The sequence below is a fragment of the Strigops habroptila genome, chromosome 5 (assembly GCF_004027225.2).
Source record: "Strigops habroptila isolate Jane chromosome 5, bStrHab1.2.pri, whole genome shotgun sequence".
NCBI classification, from domain to species: domain Eukaryota; kingdom Metazoa; phylum Chordata; class Aves; order Psittaciformes; family Psittacidae; genus Strigops; species Strigops habroptila.
This window is the reverse complement of record NC_044281.2, coordinates 4,556,231-4,581,405: the sequence shown is the minus strand read 5'-3', so window position 1 is coordinate 4,581,405 and position 25,175 is coordinate 4,556,231. Positions and strand designations below refer to the sequence as shown.

The following is a 25,175-nucleotide window of genomic DNA, read 5'->3' as shown; positions in this document are numbered from 1 at the left end:
GGTTGGCCTGCATAGTCAGGTACCAAGGGCTGATGTGTTGCCCTCTTCCTTCCCAAGGACATAACCAACTCAATGAGCAACAGCACTGCTACCAGCAAACCCCCAGTGACACTGAGACTGGTCGTGCCAGCTAGTCAGTGCGGCTCACTGATCGGCAAAGGAGGCTCCAAGATCAAGGAAATCAGGGAGGTAAGTCAGACTGGATTTCATTGCATGTAATCACAGCTCCCCAGAGCCAGTCCATGACCAAGGGGGGTCTGCCTCGGAAAACAGGAGCCTTATTCTGCTAGCATCACACATCGCTTCCCAGGATGCTCCTAGGTGATGCAGGAGCAGCATCCCACGGGACCTCGCTGCTGTGCTTCTGCTGATGCAGGAGTTCATGCGGCACCAGAGCTGGCTTGCAAGGGAAAAGCATTCAGCTGTGGGATTTCTCCTCCTGTCTCTTTCTGTCTCCAGTCCACAGGTGCTCAGGTTCAAGTGGCGGGGGACATGCTGCCCAACTCCACGGAGCGGGCGGTGACAATCTCGGGGACACCCGACGCAATTATCCAGTGTGTCAAACAGATCTGTGTGGTGATGCTGGAGGTACAGTCTGTAACCAAGGGGGTAAAGTACCTAGGAACACAAAAACCACCCCAGCCGGCACCACCAGCAGCGCTGGGAGCTGTGGAGCGTGTGTCCTACCCTTCACCACGCGTTGTCAGACCACTCTCATTGCCTGGTACCTCTGTTTGAAACCCACCCAGTGTGTTTTCCCCCACCATTGTCTATTGTTTCTAGAGGTCCACACTGGAAACCTGCTCAGTTGGATGGCCGAAAGGAGATGGTTTGTGTCGTAGCACAGGGGAGATGGGTGCCAGAGGAGGCCAGGCGGTGGGAAGGGGATGGGGGCTGCAGTCAGTCCACCAAGCATCCGGCCTCTTCTATATGGGGCTCACAGTGCCCCATGGCTGGGAGGAGGAAGAGGAGGAGGAGGCCAGTGCATCCTCAGCACTGAGGGAGCTGGAACTGGAAGCATAGAGCTGTAAGTAAGGCAGTAAGGCACAGCAGGAGAAGTAGTGAGTAAGGCAGGTGGAGAGCAGGGTCTGTAGGGTGCATGGATGTGTGTCCAGGGTGCTGTTTTCTAATGAGCAGACCTTGGAGGTCTCTGCCATGGAGAGATGCTGCTGTACCAATGGCTTATTGTCAAGGATGACCGCAGCTATATGCCCTGTGAACACCTCAGATGGGAGAAGCTCCAGGAGGAAACCCTTTGGGACACAGGACGGTGGCACCTTCCACTCTTGGTGCCTCTCAGGCATAGACCTCTCTCCCTTGCTGCCTTTCTTGGCAGGGAGGAGCACATCTGCCACTGCAAAAGCTTCAGATGAAGGTGGCAAGGCTTGGTGGAGGTGAAGCAAACCCAGATGTGAGCAATTTCAGTTTGGCAGCAGCACAGCTAAGGAGGAGTTGCCACAAGCCACCCATCACTGCTGGTAGTGATGCTCAGGCAGGTAAACTGCTGCCAGGGGAGTGCAGTTGTAGCTGCACAGTGGCTCCAGGTTATGCTGCTGTTCTCACTGACAAAAGCAAGGGGCACTGCTGCTTTGTATGGCTCAGCAATGGGAAAGAAGCAAACCCTGGAGTTTTCTTGCAGTCTGGAGTGCCCTGACTTGATCAGCTCACAGACATGCTCCTTGTAACCTTTCAGGCTTAAGTTCTCCCTCATCCCCACCAAGATTTGTCATGCAATAACAAAACAAGCAGGTTTGTGGCTATGGAGGCTGTGCTTTGGTCATAGAGCTTTGCAGCAGACCTGTGCTTAGCAGAAAGATTTGGATGTGCCACTTATCTACAAGTAGACATCTAGAAGAACCTACAGGAAAATACCAAAATGAAGAATTTTTCATGAGAAAGAGTAATTTCTATTGCCTGTCCTTCCTTAGCAGTGACTGAGCCATTTCACTTCGGGTAGAACCAGGAAGGTTTTATCTGGAATCTCTCCTGATCCCTAGAATCCTCCATAATATCTCCTATGGCCTCTTCAAGAGGAAACAACAGAGATGATTTGGGTGAGAAGATCCTGTGCACTGCACAGTGGGATGCATCACTACAGCTTGATGTGCATCACTACAGCTTCTGCTCCAACCTACCCAGCACTGGTCAGGCCACAGCAGTGAGGAGCAAGATGAAGAGCGGCAACCCCAGGTTATGCTGCTATGAGAAGAGGGCTGGGAGCACATATGGGTTGATGCCTGTGCTGCTGGTATCTGGCTGCTTACAAGGACCACTACCACCATGCAGCTCTAGGATAAAATCTCTGGACACCCTCATTGCCATCTGAGAGGCGTTTCTGACCTCTGGCTCCTCCAGGGCTCAGCAGCCTAGCCAAAGTGATCACTGTTGTCCCACTAGGGCGTTGGGAAGTCTTGACCACAATGATTATGCCTTACAGCATCTGCTGCACGACCATCCATGTCTCGGCTTGGATGGTGATAGACCAAACCAAGTCCTGAAGGTGACCCTGTGAGGAAGATGAGAGGGGTCAAAGAGCTTGAGCATCATGCCAGGCCACTCAGAGAGGCTCCTCACTCCTGATGCCCATGCTCACAAGACTATCCTGCAGCTCCTGGTACTCAGTGGGGCTGGTGTGACCCCAGGACAAGCAGTTGGCACGGAAGAGCTGCAAAGAAACCCACTGCACAGGAGGAATTAAGGGCCTGGTCCATGGGTGTACCTCCCCATCTTCATAGAATCATGGAATCATGGAACGGCTTGGGTTGAAGGGAACTTAAAGCTCATCCAGTTCCAAACGCCTGCCACAGACAGGGACACCTTCCACTAGAGCAGGTTGCTCCAAGCCCCATCCAACCTGTCTGCGTGAGGGTCATCTCGGGGTGTTTGGAGGAAGGTGCTGCCTTCCAGTGTCAGGTTGGATCCTAGACCAGGCAAGGAGGTTTGTGGCAAGCAGAGTGAAGGTGATGGAGACAGCGGAGGGCTGGGAAGACATTAAGGTGCCCATATTGTCCTTGTTGTCCATCAAACACTCGCTTTCCCCCATGTCCTCCTGTCCAGAAACGCGGTGTGCCTGGTGTGGGTGTTGCTGGCGGCGGCCCCCGGGGGCCGTGCTCCTTTAGGTGCTTTCTAACACTCTTTTTGCCACCGTTTCAGGAAAGCTGGTTCTAATGTTCTCTCTCCCTCTCCTTGTCCCTTTTCCTAGTCCCCACCAAAAGGTGCCACCATTCCCTACCGCCCAAAGCCCGCCTCCACCCCTGTCATTTTTGCAGGTGGTCAGGTAAGAGCCGACCCGCTTGCAGCCTCCACTGCCAACCTCAGCCTTTTACTGCAGCACCAGCCGCTGCCCGTTAGTGCACTCAGGTTTCTTGCCTTCTCACTTGCATGGTGTCATCCCATCCATTGCATGCCACGGCAGCTGGACTGAAAGCTCTTGGCAGAAGCAGGTTAGATGTTCTTGTCTCCTGTGATAGCTGCTGGAGGATGAAAGGGGCAGAGCAGGGGAGCAGGGTGTTAGTTCTGCCAGGCACTCGCGCACCGAGGCTGGAGTTTGCTTCATTAGATCCAAATTCAGTGTTTGCCAGCAGTCGCCACTGTAATAAGAAAAGCCTTGTTGAGCAAGAGGCTGTGACCATGCTCTCACAGGGGCTGCAAGTGTTCATTTTCTGGCATCTCTAGTCCAGTTAAAAATCATAGAATCCCAGACTGGTTTGGGATGAAGGGACCTTAAAGCTCATCCAGTTCCAATCCTCTGCCATGGGCAGGGACACCTTCCACTAGAGCAGGTTGCTCCAAGCCCCTGTGTCCAACCTGGCCTTGAACACTGCCAGGGATGGGGCAGCCACAGCTTCTCTGGGCAGCTTAAAGCCATCCCCCCTTGTCCTGTCCCTACAGGTCCTTATCAAAAGCTCCTCTCCAGATTTCTCATTAGCCCCTTTAAGTATTGAAAAGCTGCTCTAAGGTCTCGCCATACCTAAAGGGTATTTCCTTTCTCCCCAGCCACAGCAAACAGCAGAAGGACAAACTAAGGATGGGAGCAAAGCCCGAGGCACAGGCTATTTCAGGCAGCCTGCTGAATTAGCATCTTAGTCATTGCCAGCATCAGGAGGAATGTGTCATTCGTTTCTGAGCAGCTGTCCTGGAAAAGAGCTTTGAGTCCAGCTGCTTGGTGAACTTCTCTTCTCAAAAGGGAGAGTAAGGTGGAGGTAGCATTACTCCTGCGGGCGAACTGTTGGTGTCTTGCACAGAAGTGAAGCTGCGGGATGAAGCAACCGTCTCTGAAATGAGAGGTCCCTTGAGGGCCCTTGGCCATGGCAGAGGACAGCAGGCGCCAGTCAGTACTGCTGCGAGGTGCTTGGGGTGGGTTGGACCAGCATAAGCAGCTCAGCAGGCTGAGGGACGTGATGGCAGCTACCAAAGGGATCAGCCCCATCATCATGCGGCTGAAAGCCAGGGTTCAGACAGGCTGGTGCTGTTAGAGTTGAGTTGCATCTGTCCAAGACACCTTCCTGCCTTTAATTAGCTGTTTCTAATCAATTTTCCTAATTAATGAACAAATTAAACCTTTGGGAAAGACAGCATTGTAGAGCAGCCTCCGCCATGTCCCCATGGGCACACTGGTCCCCATCCCGCTGGGATGCCGGCAGGCACTGGGACCTCTGTTTCTATACATGGAGCTTTGCCTCCTTCCTCCTCCTCCAGGATTTGGGGGTTTTTCCTCACACAAAGCACTTTGCTGTTTGCAAGCAATGTGGTGAATTTGCAGGAGCTTCCGAGGGATTTTTTCTTCTTCTTGGCTCTCTTTACTCTCCCTTTTCCAAGTGTTATCCATCTCTTTTGCCATTTCTTTTCAGAATCACCTGAACGATGTGTCAACCAGTGAGATATGTTTTGCTCGCTGGTTAAGTCCTAGATGTTGGGCTCTCTAGGGTCTGGCTCTTCATCCATAGTGGTGCTCCTTTTGAGGTTCTTTACAAAAGAGAAAGGGTTACAAGCAATGGGAAAAACACTAAATAATTTGCCTGGCAGACATCTGCATGGATTTATCAGTTATAGGTGGCATTGCAGTGCAGGCAGCCTGTCCCTGAGCCCTCTCCATGCTTGGGGAGATATCAGCACCAGTGGCTTTGTGCATGGCAATGTCTTTCCCTCCCAGCAGAGCACTGGAATAGAGGCAAAGCATGTTAAGAGTTATGCACCTGAAACTATGGATGGACTCACTGCGCTGGCTTGCTTTGTAGGATCATGGTTAGGTGTGAAGGGCAATGGTAATGTTACTGTGCATCCACTATACAAGATAATTCTTGTTTCATGCATCTTTTATATAGCAAAGTGCAATCACAACCTTATATTCCTGCTCCATGCAATTCTGTCACTCTTCAAGAGCTGTTTCTTTCCTTTTGGAGAAGCCAAACTGAGCCCAAGCCCCTGAAATTAGGTGGCTTAGCATGCTCCATGTTTGATTGAACCATAGAATGGGTTGGGTTGGAAAGGACCTGAAGATCATCTATTTCCAACCCCTTGCCATGGGCAGGGACACCTCACACTAAACCATGTCACCCAAGCCCCGGTCCAACCTGGACATGAGATGTGGCAACCTGGATTGGAGGTGTACATCTCTCACCCCAAGGACTCACTGCCCCCAGGGCATTTAATGTGGCACAGGGGTTCCCTCCCCATGGGCTAGCCATGGCAAATGCTCGCTGCATGGTGCTTCCCTCATCCTAACCTCAAAATGAAGCTGCTTAGCTCAAGATTTAGGATCCTGCACCCCGCTTTCACTAACAGCAGAGCAAGGGGAGAGGAGTGCTGGAGTCTCAGTTATTTGGGGGTCCCAGGCAGAGCAGGGTGAGTGCTGAGCTCTTTAGCCCCTGGAATCCCAGCCTTTACCCAGTATCAGGAAGAAAGGAGCAAAGTCCAGGGAGAGCCATCCCTGCGGAGACACGGGGCTTTGCACTCGGGCTCTGCCAGCCCTAATAACATCTCTTTCTTTTCTTTTGCAGGCCTATACAATTCAGGGACAATACGCTATTCCACACCCGGATGTGAGTTTTACCCTCATTTCTTTTCTTCTACCCTTTCATGTCACCTGCATGCTACTGTGGATTCACAAGATATTAATATTAGACATTAATATTAATAGCAGATTTTCCAAGTTAACTGGCCGTGTATAGTATCTGTAATACCTTCAATAGCCTTTTAACCTGTTAGCACCAAACTTATTCTGAGGACTTGGCCTGATGCTAAATTTTTTGCATTGTTCAGTGCTATCCCTCTTTTTCTTTTGGAGAGAAACCATATTCTATGCATTTTGTGCCTCAAAAAGATAAAAACAAGCAAAAAAAAGAAACAACTTTCCCCTCTATTTCCTTCTTCTTCTTAAAATGCTGGTAAGACAAGGGCTTATTTAGGTGCTGAGTACCTTGGTGGCGTGGGGAGGTGCCAGAGATCCAGCACTATGTGGTTTCTTGCTTGAAGCCTTGGCAGGGTGACATGTCTTTTTGGGGGTCCTCCTCTGGGTGACTCGGGAGCAGGGGCTGAGGTTGGGCAAAATGCCACTGGCATCCCCCTGAAGGGGTTGGGGATGATGGTGCCCACCATGCTCCTGGATATCTCACCTTTCTGATGGCTATGCACCTCTCTTAGGGAGCTGGACCCGGACCAAAGTGGTCACTCTGGGTTTGATGGCTGTCTCTGGGGGGGTTGGCTCACTCTTACATGGGTCAGGGCACCACAGATATAGTTCCCACTTGGTCTTGTGCGCTTTGGTGTTGGAAACAGGCTCCACTCAGACTTGCAGCTTGGATGGGTTTTGCTGATGCTCGGATCCCCCTGATGCAGGGGTTGGTCAGGGAGCCACAGCATGTGTAGGGAACATCTGCTGGCACATCTGCATGTAAAAGTACCAACAGAAACAGAAACCAAGTCTAATTGAAAGGATTTCTCTATGAGAAGCAGCAGTGAAGCACTGCAATGCCAGCAGCCCCTTGGGGTTGTCACAGCTGACACATGCTAGGGAGCTCTTGGAAAAAGCCAGGATGTTTCTAAGTGTGTTTCAGAGGGGACAAAATTCCCAACATATCCTTTTGCAGTGGCTCCTTCATGCTATGAGTCCACAGGGCTGAGCACAAAGTGCCACTCTGGGGATGCATCTCACTTGTAAATGGTGTGTTGTAGCTAGAAAGCCTTCTCCAGCCATCCCACACATGGGAAGAGTATGATGTAACTCAGTGTTCCTCCTTCTGATGTGTACTTGGGTATTAAATCATTGGATTCCTTTTTGCATGACTGAGAATGGGGCAAGGCTGTTGGATACCATGGATGCGTGCTCCCCATGGAAACAGTTAGGAGCTGTAGGCTGGATTTTGATCTTAGGAGCAGTGATTTCACTGAGTTTAGTGGATGTCGGGCTTTGGCTTTCCATGCGACACCAGTATGCATGCGCTTTGAATAGCCTGCTGTGATAGTTGCAAAGAGATATTCTTAACTGTATGCACTTCACTTCTGCTCCCTATATATAAATAAATACACTTGCATATGTAGTGAAAGGAGACCAATATATTCTTTGTCCCAGTTTTCCTTTGCAAGTGGTGCCAACAACTTAGTGTTTTCTTTATTATATTCCTCTGATTGACAGGAATAAAATACATTAAATCTATTTGCTGGCTGCTCTAAGCCCAACTCCCAGCAGATGTGACTGGAAAAGGTGGTTCTTACAGGGACCATCCTGATTCTCATAGCATTCTCACAAGGATTGGGCATTTTAAACAGTGCAGAATCCAGTCTTGAATGTGTTCTTAGGGCATTGCCCTTGCGGGTGTCTGTGTTTAGAGGATGCCTTTTGCAGCCTCATGACTGCAGAGTGGGCAGGATTTTGAATGCCAAAGCTGAAATGCAAGCTCCTGCCTTGATTTTCTCCCCTGGGAAAACACCCCAAACAACAGGTCAGCAGGAGTTTTGGCTCACAAACATTGTGTGGGTACTCATAAGCTGTTCAGAACGTGATGTGTAGCTACCTGCCTTCATGAAATCTGTGGTGGGAGGTGAAAGGATGCGCGTGGAAGCCTGGAGTCAGGGGCATTTGGGAGTGGAATTAATGTAGAGCACAGGAAAGCTCTCCCTAGCTCGGGCATCGCTCCCAGGTACGCACCATGAGCCCATGAGGTGTGCCTGGGCATTGCTGTGGGTACCTATTGATGCTTGGCATGGCTGTATATTGCTCCCAGCACTGCTGTCCTGTCCTGACCTGTTTCCCCCACCACCACCTCTGGTCTGTGGAGAAAAACAGAGTCTGAAGAAGTGCTCTCAGGTTTTTGCTTCCAGATCTTCCCAGGAAAAGGGGGATGTGTTCTGTGCCCTACAGAGCAGCTTTTGCTTTAATGCCTCAGCATAGCCATCCCCTCCTCTTGTAGGCTTGTTTATTGCTGTTATTGTGTGTGTTTGCTGAATACCACTGTCCAAACTATGTCTTAAATATAGGCTGTCTTAAATATAGGCTAGATCAGTATTCCCACTGGGCAAAGCAAGACCCTTCCCCAGGACACGTTTGGGGAAGGTGATGAGATTCAACATCCCTTCCAACCTAAACCGTTCGTAGAATCCCAGCCTGGTTTGTGTTGGAAAAGGACCTTAAAGCTCACCCAGTTCCAACCCCCTGCCACGGGCAGGGACACCTTCCACTAGAGCAGGTTGCTCCAAGCCCCTGTGTCCAACCTGGCCTTGAACACTGCCAGGGATGGGGCAGCCACAGCTTCTCTGGGAAAAGTCTGTGCCAGCACCTCAGCACCCTCACAGGGAAGAGCTTCTGCCTTAGATCTGTTCTAAATCCCCCCTCTTTCAGCTTGAACCCATCACCCCTTGCCCTGGGTACCATAGCACACCTTTAGCTTCCTTTCCATGCTACACAGGGGAAAGATGTGCATGCACCTCTTCTCTTTGGGCTCTCCCCTGAAGCCCTCACCCCTTTGCCAGGCAGAGCTCCCTCTGGTACCTCTCTAGCAGGGACTTACAGGCGTTTCCCTCCCCACTGCTTCCCTCCATTCTCTCCCATGTGTGCTCAGTCCCGTGGGTCTGCTCTCTCCAGTGCTTCCCCCTCACTGCTGCTGGCTAGACCTCCCCACCAGCCATGCTGGAGGAGCAAGGAAGGTTTTGAGCATCTTTTCCCCCCATTGAAATTGTAAGTCCTGCCTCTACCTTGCTGGGTGCAACAAGCAGTTTATATTTGGGGAGTGATGGGATCCTTACAATCCTTTGAGCACCCATGATATGGCCAAGTGGGAAGTGAGAAAGACTCTCCTTTCTGCTCACTGCTAGGCTTCAACCCAGTTTGTTTTGTTTTCTTTTGGTTTATCGTTGGTTTTGGTTCTGTTTGGTTTCATTTTTAAATGTGGAGCAGTGGAACAGAGCACAAAATGTATTCCAAACTAACTCCTCTCCATGCAACCACTTCCCAGTGGGGCATGAACACCTTACCTGAGCACAACAAGGGATACAAGGATCTGAAATACCTACTGGTCATGGCTGAAGCCCATATTTCCTCATACTATTCAAGGGCTTCTGCTTGTAATGAGCTGACAGTAAGAGCCACAGATTGTCCATCACGTAGAGGTGTTTCCGCATTGGAAATGATGCTCATGATGCAGCTCCAGCATCACCAAAAGGGTCTTCTGGCTGCTGGCATGTGGTGCCCACCAGCTTGGCAGTGCCTTTGAGATGGCTCCTCTGCTCTAAAGCTACCCTGAAGTGAGCAGTAGCCTCTGGTCATAGGTTGTGCAGCCAAGGAGGGGAAGGCTGGTGTCGTACTTCAGACCCTGACCAAGCACTTCTGCAACAGATTTGGGCTCTATTGCGTTTATACCCAGGCCAAGTCCTTCTGCTAATGTTTCTGCCATGCCTCAGCATGGCTTCCTGGTTTGGATTTCTTTCTGTTTCCTTTCTTTTCTTCCGTTATCATTTGGTTCTTTATTTTCGGTGTGACTTTGTTGTACTCTATGACAATAACCTTCTTAGCTCTAATGTCCCTCCTACCCCTCAGCAGTTGACCAAGCTCCACCAGTTGGCTATGCAGCAAACCCCCTTTACTCCCCTTGGACAGACCACCCCCGCTTTCCCTGGTACGTACCCACAGCCCTTTCTAGATATCCTTCTCTTCTTACCTGTAGAGTTTCTCTCTCTTTCTAAACTCATGCTATTTAATGGAAGCAAGCAGGGGAAGTAAGACTTGGAAGCTGCAATGTCCACGGGGAAAGGTTAACAGGGAGACTAGATGGATGCTTGGGGGTTATGGTCCTCATGGGTGAGCTGTTTTAACTGTGCATGCCTGGATTCCTCCACGCTTGCCTTGCTCCCAGCTTTGCTGGCTTCCCCAGCAGAAGCAATGAGCACCAGGCTCCCATCCTTCCCATTCCAGAGGAGGCAGCATCCTCTGCCATGCGCTGATCCCTGCTTTCCCATGGAGAATGGCTCGGTGCTGGCTGGGGATGCTGCCCTGGTGTCTATGGGGAGTAGCACCCAGTGGGGCAGGACACAGCCCCACACCAGGGAGAGCGATGGGAAGGATCCGTGGCCATAGGGAGCCGCAGTGACAGGAGGACAACCAGTCCTGGTGTGGCTCAGCAGCTTCATTCCCAAGGTTGGTGACCTGGGAAGCAGGTAGAAGTGCAGGGGATGGAGATAAAGTACCTTTTGTTTACTCAGTGGTCAAAGTGCTGGTTGGAAATGCCTTTTCTGACAGTATGTTCATCATATTTTGAGCTTCCTAGATGAAGTGACATTGCTTATCTCCTTGAAGGCAAAAGCATTAAACCTGTTTCTTCTTTGCTCTTCAGGAGAAAAGCTGCCCTTACATTCCTCCGAAGAAGCTCAAAATCTGATGGGCCAATCATCAGGTAAAAAACCACAAAGCTACAGGGAAATCAGCAGCCTTCTGTTGGAATATATGATTTCTTGAATAGGACTGTGCTGTTGTTGTGCTCCTGGATAAGCTGTGGTGGTTGTGGAGGAGATGGCAGGGCTTCTTGGTGGGCAGGGAGAGAATGGGCAGCGCCGTGCCTGCCAATGTCCAAGGAAAAGAGTGTATTGCCTAGGTGTTTTGATGTTTGCATAGAACTGCTATCCGTGTAATGGGAAGACATCAGAATCAGCCCTCTCTCATTGAATTGTGCATGAACTGTGCTCAGAAACAGTAGAAAGATGCCTGTGGGGACACAAATGACACACAGTTCTGGCCATCTCTGAGTGAGCTGCGTTGTTAGTGGGACAAGACCCTGAGGATTGATGCTGATGTCAGATGTCCCACACATCTACCCGTATGTGCTGAGTGTTCTTGTCTTTTATAACCTCCCATAGCTTAGAGGAGTTATCCTGAGACACACATGCCTCAAACCGGTGTGGGGACATCGCCTAACCATGAGAGCAAACATAGCCCAAGTAAATAGGCCCTACAAGAGTACAGCAAATTGAGTTCTCCTGATAGCAACCTGCCCAGCCATTAAAGCCGTGGGGGCTGCATGTGTATATCAGAGAGGGAGGATCTGGTAGGCTAAAATAAGCAGTCTCTGGGTAATGGAGAAGGACTGGTCATTCCTCAGTGGCCTTTGTGGTGCAGTACCATGGCACTGTGTGCCCCAAGGGCTTTCAGCATCTGCAGTGACATCTGAGTGCAGGGCAGGGGATGCTCATAAGCATGCTAGAAGCCTAGATTGCATTTCCAAAGACTCCTGGCTGTCTCAGTGCTGCCCTGCACACATCCCTAGTGCTCTGCTCCCTTCAGAAGACATTTTCTGCTATACTCAGGCTGCTCCTGAGCTGAGCCTCGTAATGCATGACTGAGAGACAGGGACTCCCTGAAGGACACGGCTTCGTGTTAGGTGCAGTCTGCCTTGCCTCTCTGAGGAGGCTTGGTGTGAAAGACAGGTCCAGGGCTGGTGAGATGTCCCTTCCAGTGCAGCGTGCTATATAAAGTCAGCACTAAGCATTGCCCACTGTGTAAAACCTGGGCAGGAGCTGGTTTGTGCAGGCTTTGACATTGGTAGAAGGAGAGCATAAGGCTGTTGAGTGGAGGATTTGCATCCCCATCCACTGCATTTTGCCTCCTCTGTGGGGCTCCCAAATGAAACATGTGGTAAAGAGATTCACCAGCAAGCGAATGCCTGTGTGGTGAACCCAGGCCTTGCATCTCTGGGAAGCTGCACTGGGGAATCATGCATGAGCCCATCAATAGTTCCCCTTTCTAGGGGTGATGCTGAAATGGGATTGCCACGTAAAGCTTCTTTCCAGTATTGCAGTTGTGCTGTGACCATGCTGGTACCCAGACATCAATTCACACTGCTGCTGGGTTTTAGAACCTGTGTGCTGGACAGAAGCTCCTCTTCCACAGTGCAGAGGGAATTCAGAGCAGCAAAACTTGGCCATTCCTTGCAGTAGCTGCTCAGCACGATTAAGCCAGTGACATATTGCCATGTGGCATGAGGAATTCTTTGTGGCTGCTGTCTTATGTTGTAGCAGCCCGGCACTTCTAGTCTCCTTGTGCTTCTTTACACTTCTCCCCTCTTTCCTTGGATACAGACTCTCATCCTCTCGCACACACTGCTCCTAAAGTAGTTTCTATCATATGGATAAGGGGTTTTTGTAAGTTCCTGTTAGCCACCAGACAGCTTCTCTCTTGCAGATCTGTCATAGGACATCCTTGCTTCAGCATTGAGGTGATTTGATATGGAAACCTGTGGGAGAGGCAGGCTTCGACCTAGGAATGTTACGGCGTGTTCTCCTCTTACCTCTGGACTTCCACGCACAGGGTAGACTGCTGGCTCCAGCCTTTCCCATCGGAGAAGAAGGAACCCTCCAGGACAGGCTGGGAGGAAGCATATCGTTGCTTTAGCTCCTTTGCCATGTGATTTTTGTAGGCTCCATGCTGTTTGCCTTTCTTTCCCTTGGGAGTAAGAGGGACCACTGGTCCTAGGTCCAGCTAGCACGTGTATCTTAGCAGTCAGAGTCTATGGGGCTTTGACTTGCAAAGGAGCCCCATAGCCCTGTTCTAGCACTGCTGGATCCCCCAGTTTTGGGATGCTTCTCATGCAACCAAGCAGTCCTGTGCTGCTGTGTTAGAGAGCGTGTGGACAACCCTCCAGCCCTGAGGGATGCAGGGGAAAGTGGCAGCCAGCTCCATTAGAGTCAGGTAGCAACTGTCTTCCCTCTCCTTGTCCCAGAGTGTGTGATCCCCTTCCCCTTCCCAGCCCCGAAGCAGGATGCAGCCTTTGCAGTGTTGCCTGTTGTGGGAAAGCAGCGGAGCTCCACCGCCTGCTGCCTTTGCAAGCTATAACCATTTTCCCCTTGCATATGCCCAGGTTTGGATGCCAGTCCCCCGGCCAGTACTCATGAACTCACCATTCCCAATGATGTAAGTAAATCCAAGTGCTTCCTCAGCGCACGTGTGTGTGTGTACACATATATATGTGTGTGTAAATACATAGATAGAAGCTGCAGGCATGTGACGTTGTTAAATATGTTCAGAGATGCCCCTTCACCAGGTTCACTCATATCATGTGCAGACTGTTGGGGGTCAGCCTGCAGTATAAAAGACTTTACCCCATTGGTAGATTTCCAAGGTATAATCCTCCTTAATGCTCCTTTTCCTTTTTCTGGGCTCATGAAACATGCCCAATTGACAGCACTGGCAAGGGGAGAGACCTCCTGAGCCAGCCCTGATTAAACTAGAGCTACTTAGTCTAGCACTGGCAGGTCTGAGATGTTGTTTTGGTTCAAACGTAGTTACTGGGGGCAGGGGAGGTGAAGAGGAGGTAAGTAAATGACGTTTCTGATGCCACCAAGTGCCACACAAGTGTCTGAAGGACACTGAAGGGACAGTGTGTCTCATGTACTGGTGGCAGAGAGCTTTTGGGTCTTGTAGGCAGAGGCATTGTGGTAAAGTGGATGCTGGACTGGGCTATTCGCTGGGAGGAGGCTGGAGTCACGCTGGGCACTGAGCAGTGCCAGGATGGTGCCTGGGGATGCTCAGGTGGGAGGAGGTGGGATGGAGAGCCCAACACAGCTGGAACCTGGATCCATGGGTCTCATTTGCTTCTGGACTGGCCCACTGGTCGATAACCAGCCTGCGCTCAAATCAGGATCGTGGGAAGCGGGGGCATGACTTCCATTCTCCATCACCTACAAGCACCTTCAGCCTCACCAGGAGTTTCTCACGGGGTCTGGCAGCTCTTGCTACCTCTTCTTGCTGTTGGCCATCACATGGCAGCACAAAGGAAGTGATTCCCAGCACCTCTGCTTCCACCCAAGAGACATGGCTCATCCTGGCTCTGCTTCTGTCCGTCCAGCAAGGACCCCGCTCCAGGAGGCTTCAAGAAGCTCTGCAACTGGTTGCAACAGCCACATCTGTTGTGGGTTGAGCATGGGGAACCATCACACTGGCATCAATGGGGGCATCTTCAGGAATAGCAAGTAACCCTTTGCAAAAGGGCCCACATGGGAAGAAAAGATGTGTGGGGCCTTCCCGTGGGATCCAGGAGCATTTGCCCACCAGAAGCCCAGCTCTCATCAGACCTGCACAGCATGAAATGTCATCACTTGTACCTTCCTCCCTTCAGCAACATGCCTCCTTAGCTCTGCCTCCTGTTGTTTTGAAGGCTTTGAAACATTCCCTGCCAGAGGAGAGGGGTTTGTTTCTTAAAGCAAAGGGTCTACAGGTATGTTCTAGTGGTTTAAATCAGCTTGGGGTTATGCTCAAGGAAGTATGATGACATCCATCTCGTTGCTCCTCTGACAGGAGAAACTTGAGTGCTGCTCAGCTTGGATGTTGCTGGACATCAGTCTGAATAGTTTGGCTCCTCAGGTCTCCCTGCAGGTCCCCATCTAGAAGGTATTTTCATCTGCTGAAGCATCTCTGAGTTATTTCTGTGCTGTGAAGGCCAGGATGGGTGGCTGTTGGGCTGAACACCCCACTGAGATAGTTGATATCTTTTCTTAGCCCTGCAGTGGGATGTATATTCAGGCCCATATGGGACAAACCACTGAAGTAGCCCCATGATCTGGCAAAAGGACGAGTGAACATTTGGACGAGTAGTTGTCTCCACTTCTACAGTGACAGGAATCCAGCAGCTGCCAAGATGAATGTCTCACATACTGGATAAGAGCTCAAACGCTGATGGCCAAGAAAGGCATGCAAGAAACACCTTGTGCCTATGTTGGCAAAGCTGGACATCTCACTACGTGTTATCAAGCTGTGGAGGTGCTTGAGAGAACCATATTTGATGCCCAAATGAACAAGAGCAAAGACTGAGGAGGAAATTCAAGCCATTGGGGACCTTTGGGACAATCCAAGAGGTGGCCAACTGAGGAAATTCAAGCCTCTGATCTCTTCACAAGAGTGTGAAAGATGGTTTCAAGTAGGATTCTCCTGCTGGTGCCACAGCCACATGGTGCTCTCCTGTACATGCCAGCAAGCCCTTGCACTGCACTGAAGGAGCTAAAGGGGGTAACAGAGGCACCAAGGGTGTCCCAAGCAGGGTAGAAGAAGTGTGGGATGGCGTGAGCACTGTGAAGCTATGGATGGTGCACCAGCTGATGAGGGGGCTCCTGGGGTTGGGTTGTCCCTGGGGAAGGTGGTGGGCTTGATTTATAGAATCCTAGAATGGTTTGGGTTGGAAAGGACCTTAAGATCATCCAGTTCCAACCCCCTGCCACGGGCAAGGATACCTTCCATTTCTTCTGGTAACATATCCTGTATAACCACCTTTACAAGGAGATAACTGTAATTATCTAAAAACTAATCCCTGAATTTCTGAGTTTCCTAGTCCGAAACATGACTTGTCCCCATCCTGGCAAAACATTGGCCAATAGACCATGCAAGTTATGGTCTATGCAAGTATTAGACCAAGATGAGCCCAGTATAACCCCTCGCCCTTCTTAAAGCCCTCTGAGATGCTGCTTTTCATGTGCAGACAACAGCCATTTGCCTCCTAGAGTAGAGCAGGGCAGGTTGCTAGATGTGTCCTGGGAGGACCACGCTTGCGTGCAGGTGGAATTCACCCCTCTCCTGTTTGCATGAGCATTAAGGTCGCAGAGAGAGGAAGGCTCTTGGCTGGTGCCTGCCCAAGCTGCCGCTTCTCAGCCGTTCCCCTCCGTGCTTTCTTTCTAGCTAATAGGCTGCATCATCGGACGCCAAGGGACCAAAATCAATGAGATTCGGCAGATGTCGGGAGCGCAGATCAAAATCGCCAACGCCACGGAAGGCTCATCGGAGCGCCAAATCACCATCACAGGGACCCCTGCAAACATCAGCCTCGCGCAGTACCTCATCAACGCCAGGTGAGACCCCCTCCAACCACCAAACCCATTCCTGACGGCGTGGTTGGGAGCCAGGAGGGGCTTCCTGAGGCCGTCTGGGATGAAGGGTGGCTTCTGAGCAGGGACCGGATGGCACCAGCAGGACCTCTCCCCCCAGCCAAGCCTTTGGCTGAGGACCCACCACTCCTCCTCGCTCAAGGATTTATGCTTATGGGTGGTCAAAATCGCCGCCGTCTTTTCCAGCTGTGGATGAGGCAGAGGATGGGGATGGGGATGGAGCTGAGACAAGTGGTGGGGAGGCGTCGCTTGGGACCTGCTCGCTGGGATCCCAGCATCTCTTAACTGCCGCCTCAGAGCCTCTTCCACCGTACTTCCAGGCATCCCAAAGGCTTTCCTCCATCCAGTGAATAGAATCAGTCCAATAAATGCAAGACATGGGAACGGCCCGATTGCTTCCTTTTCGTGCTCAAAAAGCTTGGTGCAGCAGGACGTTGTGGAGGCCAAGGGTTCCCAGTGCTGTGTCTGGCTGGGGTGGGATGCTGCCTGTGCCTTGGGGGACCAGGGCTCCTGCAAGAGGCTATAGGGGAGGAGTAACTGGAGAGAGGGGCTGGGGACCAGCTGCATGCTGGCGGTGAGCTCATGCAGACGTGGTTGTGTGCCTCTATGGACTTGTGGATGAGGAGCTTAAGGGGAGACAGATGAGTCCATCCGCCGTCCATGCCCTCCATGGTGGGCAGTGTTGGTGCTGTGACAACCTGCCTCCAGCCAAAACGTGTGAGAGGTTGTGGGGGGCTGTTGGTGGTGACTCTGATGTTCATTATGGTGTGGGCTGCAAGCACCAGTGAGGTCTGTACGTGCTTTCTCCTCCTTTGCACCCAACCCACCTCAGCCCCCGACCTGCAACAGACCTCCACCATCCCCTCCTGCCCCTCTGTCCTGCTGCCCGCATCCATGGCACCCCTCCAGCCACTCAGGAGAGGGATGGAGGGCACGGCCGAGTGGCTTTCCCTGCAGCTCATTGGTATTCTCCCCTTCCTCTTGAGACAAGAGAGAGCAAGAAAAGAAAACCGAACTGCTCTTGGTTAACGGGAAGGGCTGGTTGAGCTTAGAGGCAGAGATGACCTGGTGGGGGAGCAGGATGAGGCATCATCAGCCTCTCCCATCGTTTCAAACCCAAAGAAGCCAGGGATGTTGGGACAGCCGCCTGTCCTCAGTGGGAGGGATGCTGGTACAAGTGAAGCCATGTGCTGGGATGTCCCCTGCCAGCAGTTCTGGTGGGTTGCACCTCTATCACAGGCAGCAGTGAGGAGAAGGGAAAGGCTCTATGCTCCTCCCTCCATGGGGGCCCCCAATGCTCTCAACCCCCTCGCAATCTGAGCGGGGTATAAGCAAGAGGAGCAGCACTGCCCCACAGGGTCTTCGTTTTCTTTTCTGCCTCCGGTATTAAGCACCTGTTTTTGTCTCCCCCCCACCCCTCTCTCTGCCCCTGTCTATTCTAGGCTGACGTCTGAGGTCACTGGAATGGGCGCACTCTAATTTCCACCCACCATCCTCCACTCCGCACCACCCGACCCTCTCCAGCCACCGGCACCCAGCCTGTACTGCCTGTACTTTTATCCCTTTGCCTCCACACGTGCTCTTTTCTTTACTAACGACTCTAAACAGACGTATAAATACACATATGCACACAACGGGAACGTTTCTTTACGAGCTCCTTACTGTGCTCCCGAGGCTGCTCCCAAACTCTTTGGTTATGGTCCTTATTTGCAGCGTACGGTGTTATTGCTTCATCTGCTTTTATTTTGGGGGGTGGGGTGTTGGGTTTTTATTCTTGCTGGGGAGACTTCAGGAGATGACAGGGTCTCTAGTGTCAATCTAGCATAGTAGCTACTTACACGTTTGAGTTGATGTTGGCGGTACTTGCTGTAGCCTATGGACCTGTGACGCCGCCCAGAGCTGTGCGTGCTTCAGAGTACTTACTTCTCTCACACTTCTTCCTTTGATGCTCCCTCTTCATTTGCTTTGCTTGTCCCGGCTCACCTTTGCCACCTTGCATCCCTGCCCTCAGGGTAGGGTGTAGTTTCCACCCTTTGGGAAGCAGAACATGGATGCGGGAGCCAACCCAATGTGCAACCCGCAGCCTTCTCTCTTTGCCACATGGCAGGGTCCAGACAAGCCATTTTTCCTACTAAACGAAGGGAATCACACCCACCCCTCCACAAAAATAATCCTCTTTTTTAACTAACAAAGCAACTGGAAGTGGGAAGAATTCAGCTGTCCAGGATTCACACCCCCAGGGGCATTTGAAAGCACTCTTTTAACAACCCCCATAGAGCAACCCCCTTGGACGATAGCTCAGGAAGCTCTGTAAGCTGGCTGTGTTTGTCATTTGTGTTCAATAAATGTCTGTGCAGCTCTGCTACTGATGGGCTCCGACTGTTCTTCTCCTGGATCACCCTGCCATCTCCAGCCCCATCCTTCCCTCTGCATCCTTCCACACCTTTTGAGCAGCAGCTCAAAACATCATCATGATAGAATGGTTTGGGTTGGAAGGGACCTTAAAGCTCATCCAGTTCCAACCCCTTGCCACGGGAAGGGACACCTTCCACTAGAGCAGGTTGCTTCGAGCCCCGTCTAACCTGGCCTTGAGCACTGTTAGTGTACTTAGAGAACAAGCAGCATCTCTCACTGCCCCATTGTCTGGACAGATCTGCCATCTCTGTGCCCCATACCCTTCCCCAAGACCCTCTGTGCCCAGTCCTGCCTTCTGCTTCCATGCTTTATTTATCCCTCCTTCCTCTCAAACAGGGAGACAAATATATTTCCCAGCTATTCATTTCCTACTGTACAAAACATGGTTTTTTCCTGTGTTGCAAATGAGGGCATCAGGACACATCGTGTACCCAGGCAGCTAAAGCAGCTGAACAACGCATTTTTGCACCAGACCACATGGGAAATATATTGTCTTTTCCAGCTAAGCCCCAAGACTTCATGGCCTTTCCTTCTCTTCCTTCCTGCCAAGCCCTGCCAAGGCCACCACTAATCCATGTCACTGAGGCCTCGGCTACACGGTGTGTGAACACTTGCAGGGACGGTGACTCCAGCACTGCCCTGGGCAGCCTGTTCCAGTGCCTGAGCACCCTCTGGGGAAGGAATTGTTCCTAATCTCCATCTAAACCTGCCCTGGTGCAGCTTGAGGCCGTTTCCTCTTGTCCTGTCCCTTGTTCCTTGGGAGAAGAGACTGACCCACCTCACTACAACCGCCTGTCAGGTAGCTGTAGAGAGCATGGGGCTGTAGGTCATGCCAGAGCACAAGCAGATCTTGCAAGTGATGGAGGCACGTGGAAACCAAGATCTTCCAGTGTCTGAAGGGAGCTACAAGGATGCTGGGGAGGGGCTCTTCATCAGGGACTGTAGCGATAGGACAAGGGGTGATGGGTTCAAACTGAAACAGGGGAAGTTCAGGTTGGATCTAAGGCAGAAGTTGTTCCCTGTGAGGGTGCTGAGGCACTGGCACAGACTTTTCCCAGAGAAGCTGTGGCTGCCCCATCCCTGGCAGTGTTCAAGGCCAGGTTGGACACAGGGACTTGGAGCAACCTGCTCTAGTGGAAGGTGTCCCTGCCCGTGGCAGGGGGTTGGAACTGGATGAGCTTTATGGTCCTTTTCAACTCAAACCATTCCATGATTCTAAGATGTGTGAGAGAAAGAGGTGTTTAAACAATTGTAGTATCTCCTGGGAACATGTTGGTGACAACGAGGATAACAAAATCCCAAGGAATGTATCAAACTGGGCTTTGATTTCTTTGGAATGGATCAGAAGGAGATTTGCTGTTTTATTTGGAAGGAGCCTCTGTGTTTCGCTTTTATTTGTGACACGTCTTGGGTTTGCATTTAGATGGACTTAGAATTCTCCAGGGATGCATCCACAGCCATGCCACTGGGTAAAACTTATGCCCATCTCTAATACTGCAGTGAATATCCAATACAAGGTGAACGTCCCAGTTGATCAACAGAGCAGCTTTAATGCATGACTTTTCCTTCTCAAAGTGATGCATTTAATCCAGACGGAATGATTCAACATTCCTGGAAGGAACCAACTCAGTATTACTCAGTTCAAACACGTTGGGAATCCGTTATTTTGTGGGAAATGGTTACTTTGGCAGGAAAGTATTGGTCTGATGCCTCCCCTGGCCCCCGGAACATGGTGGATTTCCATCAGAGAGAGGCCAGCTGAGGTCCTTGCTCAGCCCCTTGGGCCTCAGATGAAGGTCTCTACTCCCCCTCATGTCCTTCCCAGGTCACGCTCCCAAAATCCAGTGTTTGGTCTATTGTTATGTGCATTTTTTTCCCTAGATTCTATTTGCAAATCTAATACATGATGGAGTTGAAAAACAAAGTGTTTGTTTCCCCTAAGGGAAAGTGACTTTAGCCAGGGACTCTCTTTAAATTTAATACACTTTTGAATTGTAATTCAGGTTTTTTTCCCATGTATACATGCTAGTCACTTTGAATTATGCTAATTTCAATCTTATGGTCCATTAGCAAGGGTAATTTCACCCCTCCAGTGCTGGCAGAGGAAGGGTTTCTGGGGGATGTCTCTGTGTTGTGGACGGGATGAATCCATAGTCTCATTTCATACTAGGCCACAGGGGTGGAAGGATGGTGGGGGCTCGGGCAAACCCCTTCTGACACCTTTGTGATACAGGTTCTATGAGAGCCCAGCAGCCCATGGCCCCTAAGCCAGCCTGGCTGCAGCCCCCAGCCCCAGGGAGGTCACTAGGTGTCCCCCTTGACCAGGTTTTTGCGTGCATCCTGCTCCAGCCAGGGTGTGGGCAGCGCTTGGATGTCATAGAATCATAGAATCAACGAGGTTGGAAAAGACTTTTAAGATCATCCAGTCCAATCTTTACCCAAGCACTGCCAAGGCCACCACTAACCCGTGTCATTGAGGGCCTCATCCTCTGCTCCATCCGCTTCCAGAAGAAAGAATCACAGAATGGTTAAGGTTGGAAGGGACCTTGAACACTGCCAGGGATGGGGCAGCCACAGCTTCTCTGGGAAAAGTCTGTGCCAGCGCCTCAGCACCCTCACAGGGAAGAGCTTCTGCCTCAGAGCTCATCTCAATCTCCCCTCGGGCAGGTTCAAGCCATTCCCCTTGGCCTGTCCCTCCAGGCCCTTGTCCAAAGCCCCTCTCCAGGTTTCCTGGAGCCCCTTTAGGCACTGGAGCTGCTCTAAGGTGTCCCCTTCAGGAGCCTTCTCTTCTCCAGGCTGCCCCAGCTCAGCTCTCTCAGCCTGGCTCCAGAGCAGAGCTGCTCCAGCCCTCGCAGCAGCTCCGTGGCCTCCTCTGGCCTCACTCCAACAGCTCCACGTCCCTCTTGTGCTGTTGCCCCCAGAGCTGGATGAAGGACTCCATGAGAAGGGTCCCATCAGTGCTGGGACCCTCATGGAGAAACCCCAGCCCATCTGAGTAACCACACATGGCTACCAGCTCCCTTGGCCATGGGTGTTCCCATGCTCTCTGCTTATACCAGTAGCATCATGGGATGAGGTTGGCAGCACAAGATGCATTGGTCTCACTGCCCATGGCAGGGGGTTGGAACTGGATGATCTTAAGGTCCTTTCCAACCCAAACCATTCTATGATTCTATGATTCTATGCCTCAGCTTTTGGTAGGAGTGGCTGCAGCTCAGGGTGGAATGACTTGCAGAAAGTTGATGGTTTCCATGCCATTCCCCTGCTCCCATGTTGGATACCGTAAGGAGCTGGGGTTCTGCTGAGAAGGTTAATTTTTGCTTTCCGTTCAGAAAAAGAAAGAAATCCAGCTGCGGATCCTAATCCTCTGTGTGCTCTGTCAAGCCCCAGGCCCCTATCCAAAGGGTAACGTGGCAGTCAGTGACTTTGAGGAAGTACTGAATGTACCAGATGTGCAACTCCTTTGACTCCAGATGTGCAGCCCCCCCCATTCCCACTCAGCCTCAGCACAGTTGTCCTGCAAAGAGGAACAAGAGACACCAGATCACTCGGAAAGCATCCCACAGACTAAACCCAGCCAAGTGCAACCCCAGGCTGGCTCTGGATTCCCACAGCCCTGCGTAGGCAGTTTAACCGCAGGGAATGTCACTTCCCAGCAGCAATGCTCCGCACATGGGGAACGAAATCAGCGAGGAGATGAACAAAATGAGAATGGAGCAGTGAAGCTCCATTTGTGAGCCCCATGCTCAACAGTGGCCTGGTGCTGATTTAAAACATGCATGCTGTTTCTAGAAGGAACTGCTTTGATCCCAAAAGGGAAAGCTGGGATGTGCAAGTATTTGAAGCACTCCTGGACCGCTGGGTTCTGATTCCCTGCAGGCAGCCTTCTCAGTGGTATTAGTTATTCCTGGAGGAAAGCCTGTGCCTAACAGCATCTGGACCAAAAAGGGGGCAAGTTATGCTGGAATCTGGAGCCTCTCTGGGTTTTGAAGCTTCGGATGAGGTTCCAGCATGAAGGATGCTCCCAGAAAGCATGGGCACAACAGCAGCAGGCCATTGCCAGAGAAGCTGTGGCTGCCCCCTCCCTGGCAGTGTTCAAGGCCAGGTTGGACACAGGGGCTTGGAGCAACCTGCTCTAGTGGAAGGTGTCCCTGCCCGTGGCAGGGGCTTGGAACTGGACAAGCTTTAAGGTGTCTTCCAACCCAAAGCATTCTATGGCTCTATGATTATGCTCACCCAAAAGCTCTCATTGAGTGATGTGGGGTCTGGGATTTGTTTGGTGGGATTCTTCAGGGAAGAGCTCCCACTCTTATTGCAATGACTTAACCTGAGGCTACTGCTGCAGCCAGTGCTGGGGTTTTCCCAAAGGACATTGCTGTGTGCTCTTCCCAAGCCGCCATGCTCCCAAATCTCTTTCCGGAGTGCCTACAAACAGCCAGCTAAAGATGCAACCCTGGCACCCCAGACAAACTGCCACCTCTGCTTTAGAACCACTCTTCAGTTGCATATTGATATTCCTTTTCTTGCCTCAGGTAGATTTCCTCTCCAACTATTTCAGGCTGGAATGCAATGAGTTCAAGATGCGCAGGATGGTGCAGCGCATCCTGAAACGCAGCAACACTCAGAGGAGGTTTTTGGCCTAGAAAACCATCATTTGCTCATGTGCTTGTGCTCATGTACCTGGATGTGAGATTCAGCCTGTGATGTTTGTCCCCCCATGCTGTGACCATGGCTCCTTGGCAGCCAGAACACGGGCAGAGTGGGCTTTTTGCTTCCTCTTAGTGCAACACCAAGCCCAAAACCTGCTCACAGGCTTCCTGCTGTTCACAGGCAGCGCTGTGCACTGTTCTCCTGTGCTCTCAGCAGCCAGTGAGAGCCTGGGTGACGACCTTGGCTCACCTGGGGTGTTCACATAGGATGTGTTTGGTTGCATGCTCCAGTGGCAAAAAGAGGTTTGTGCTGGTGTAGGAGAGCTCAGCCTGAGCATGGCATGTGGGTGATTTCAGCATCATGGAGCCAGGAGGGGGCTGGCCTCTGCTCCCAAGGAACAAGGGATGGGACAAGAGGAAACGGCCTCAAGCTGCACCAGGGGAGGTTTAGATGGAAATGAGGAACAATTCTTTCCCCAGAGGGTGCTCAGGCATTGGAACAGGCTGCCCAGGGCAGTGCTGGAGTCACCATCCCTGCAAGTGTTCACACACTGTGTAGCCGAGGCCTCAGTGCCATGGGTTAGTGGTGGCCTTGGCAGTGCTGTGAACGGTTGGACTGGATGAGCTTAAAGGTCTTTTGCAACCTGGTTGATTCTATCATTCACACAACCAAGGGGTTGGGAGGGGGAAGCACCCGTGTTGGAGCCTCAGCTGCACCCTGACCACCTCCCTTGATTGACCTCCTAGCTCTCCAGACCCTGATCTCCATGGGAAGAACACCTTCACCGCCTGACTGGAGGGATGCAGCGGATGCAGTGCCAGTGGCTGATGCTTGAAGACCCCCTGAAGACACTGTCAGCTCCCCATGAGGTTCTCTCCCTCCTCCGTGGCACCCTCCTGGCCTGAAGCCCCCTGCCCATGGCTGCACAGACCCTGCTCCCTCGGCTGTGGTCAGGGGCTTGGACAGCAGCTTGCAGCCAGCGTGCCGCAGTACCTGCAAGCAAGCATCTCCCCTCTCTGTGCTTCTTTATCACCCCTCACTCCGCTGCTGCTTTGCAATGTATTTTGTGGGTTGCTTGTGTAACTGCAATAAAGCTTTTGTTGCTTAATGTGGTTAGAGAGCAAAAAGGGGTTCCCCCGTGGGTGCCCATGCTGCTCAGCATCCACAGGGAGGGTGGTGGGATGCTGCCTCGGTGTGTCCCCCCCCCAAGAAGGGTTAATGGGGAAAGTCAGCCCACAAAGCAAACCACAACGGGCTGGAAAAAAGGGCCTCAGAACCCTGGCTCCACTCAGCATCAGGAAACAATCCCACATCAGAGCGGGACTGCCAGGAGGGGAGGAGGGAGAGCACTGTGAAGAAAATCCAGAGCTTTCCCTGAAGGCAGCGAGGGCCGGGATTCATTATCTGTAGGGAGACATGTTTATAGCAAGCGTGAGTCACTGCTGGGCCCCCAGACGGAAGAAGGGGCCACCAGCAATCCAAATGGGCTATGGGATATGCCCATCCAGCCCCATGCAATGGCAGCTCTCAAACCAACCCCTCCATTCCTGCTCATGCCCTTGGGTAAAGCCAGAACAGAGAGGTTTTCCCCCATGATGATGATAAGTCAGCTTTGCCCCCAGCTCTGCATGTTGCTCTAGTGCAGTGGGGGGTCTCCATTCCCAAATAGTCCAGCTCTAGGGCTGAAACACAGCCAGGAGAAGCCAGCACTGCCTGCCTGGACCTCTGCCCCATAGGGAAAGGAAGACAAAAGCCAT

At 51.6% G+C, this 25,175-nt stretch overlaps 1 protein-coding gene across 24 annotated transcripts in view; it reads left to right on the top strand.

The window, feature by feature from the left end:
* PCBP3 (poly(rC) binding protein 3) overlaps nt 1-24,526 on the top strand; it is a 52,520-nt gene extending 27,994 nt beyond the window's left edge. For 4 of the 24 annotated variants that reach the window (XM_030488429.1, XM_030488426.1, XM_030488427.1 and 1 more), the window contains exons 7-15: nt 58-189; nt 460-588; nt 3,203-3,346; nt 6,000-6,041; nt 10,031-10,109; nt 10,824-10,883; nt 13,341-13,393; nt 16,148-16,317; nt 24,165-24,526. In XM_030488429.1, the coding sequence (XP_030344289.1) occupies nt 58-189; nt 460-588; nt 3,203-3,346; nt 6,000-6,041; nt 10,031-10,109; nt 10,824-10,883; nt 13,341-13,393; nt 16,148-16,317; nt 24,165-24,210 (855 nt within the window). In that variant the 3' untranslated portion in view covers nt 24,211-24,526. Of the gene's footprint in view, nt 1-57; nt 190-459; nt 589-3,202; nt 3,347-5,999; nt 6,042-10,030; nt 10,110-10,823; nt 10,884-13,340; nt 13,394-16,147; nt 16,318-17,795; nt 18,721-24,164 lie in introns of those variants that run through there. The other 20 variants (XM_030488438.1, XM_030488439.1, XM_030488436.1 and 17 more) reach the window with 19 other exon arrangements.
* Nucleotides 24,527-25,175: the final 649 nt, after the last annotated feature.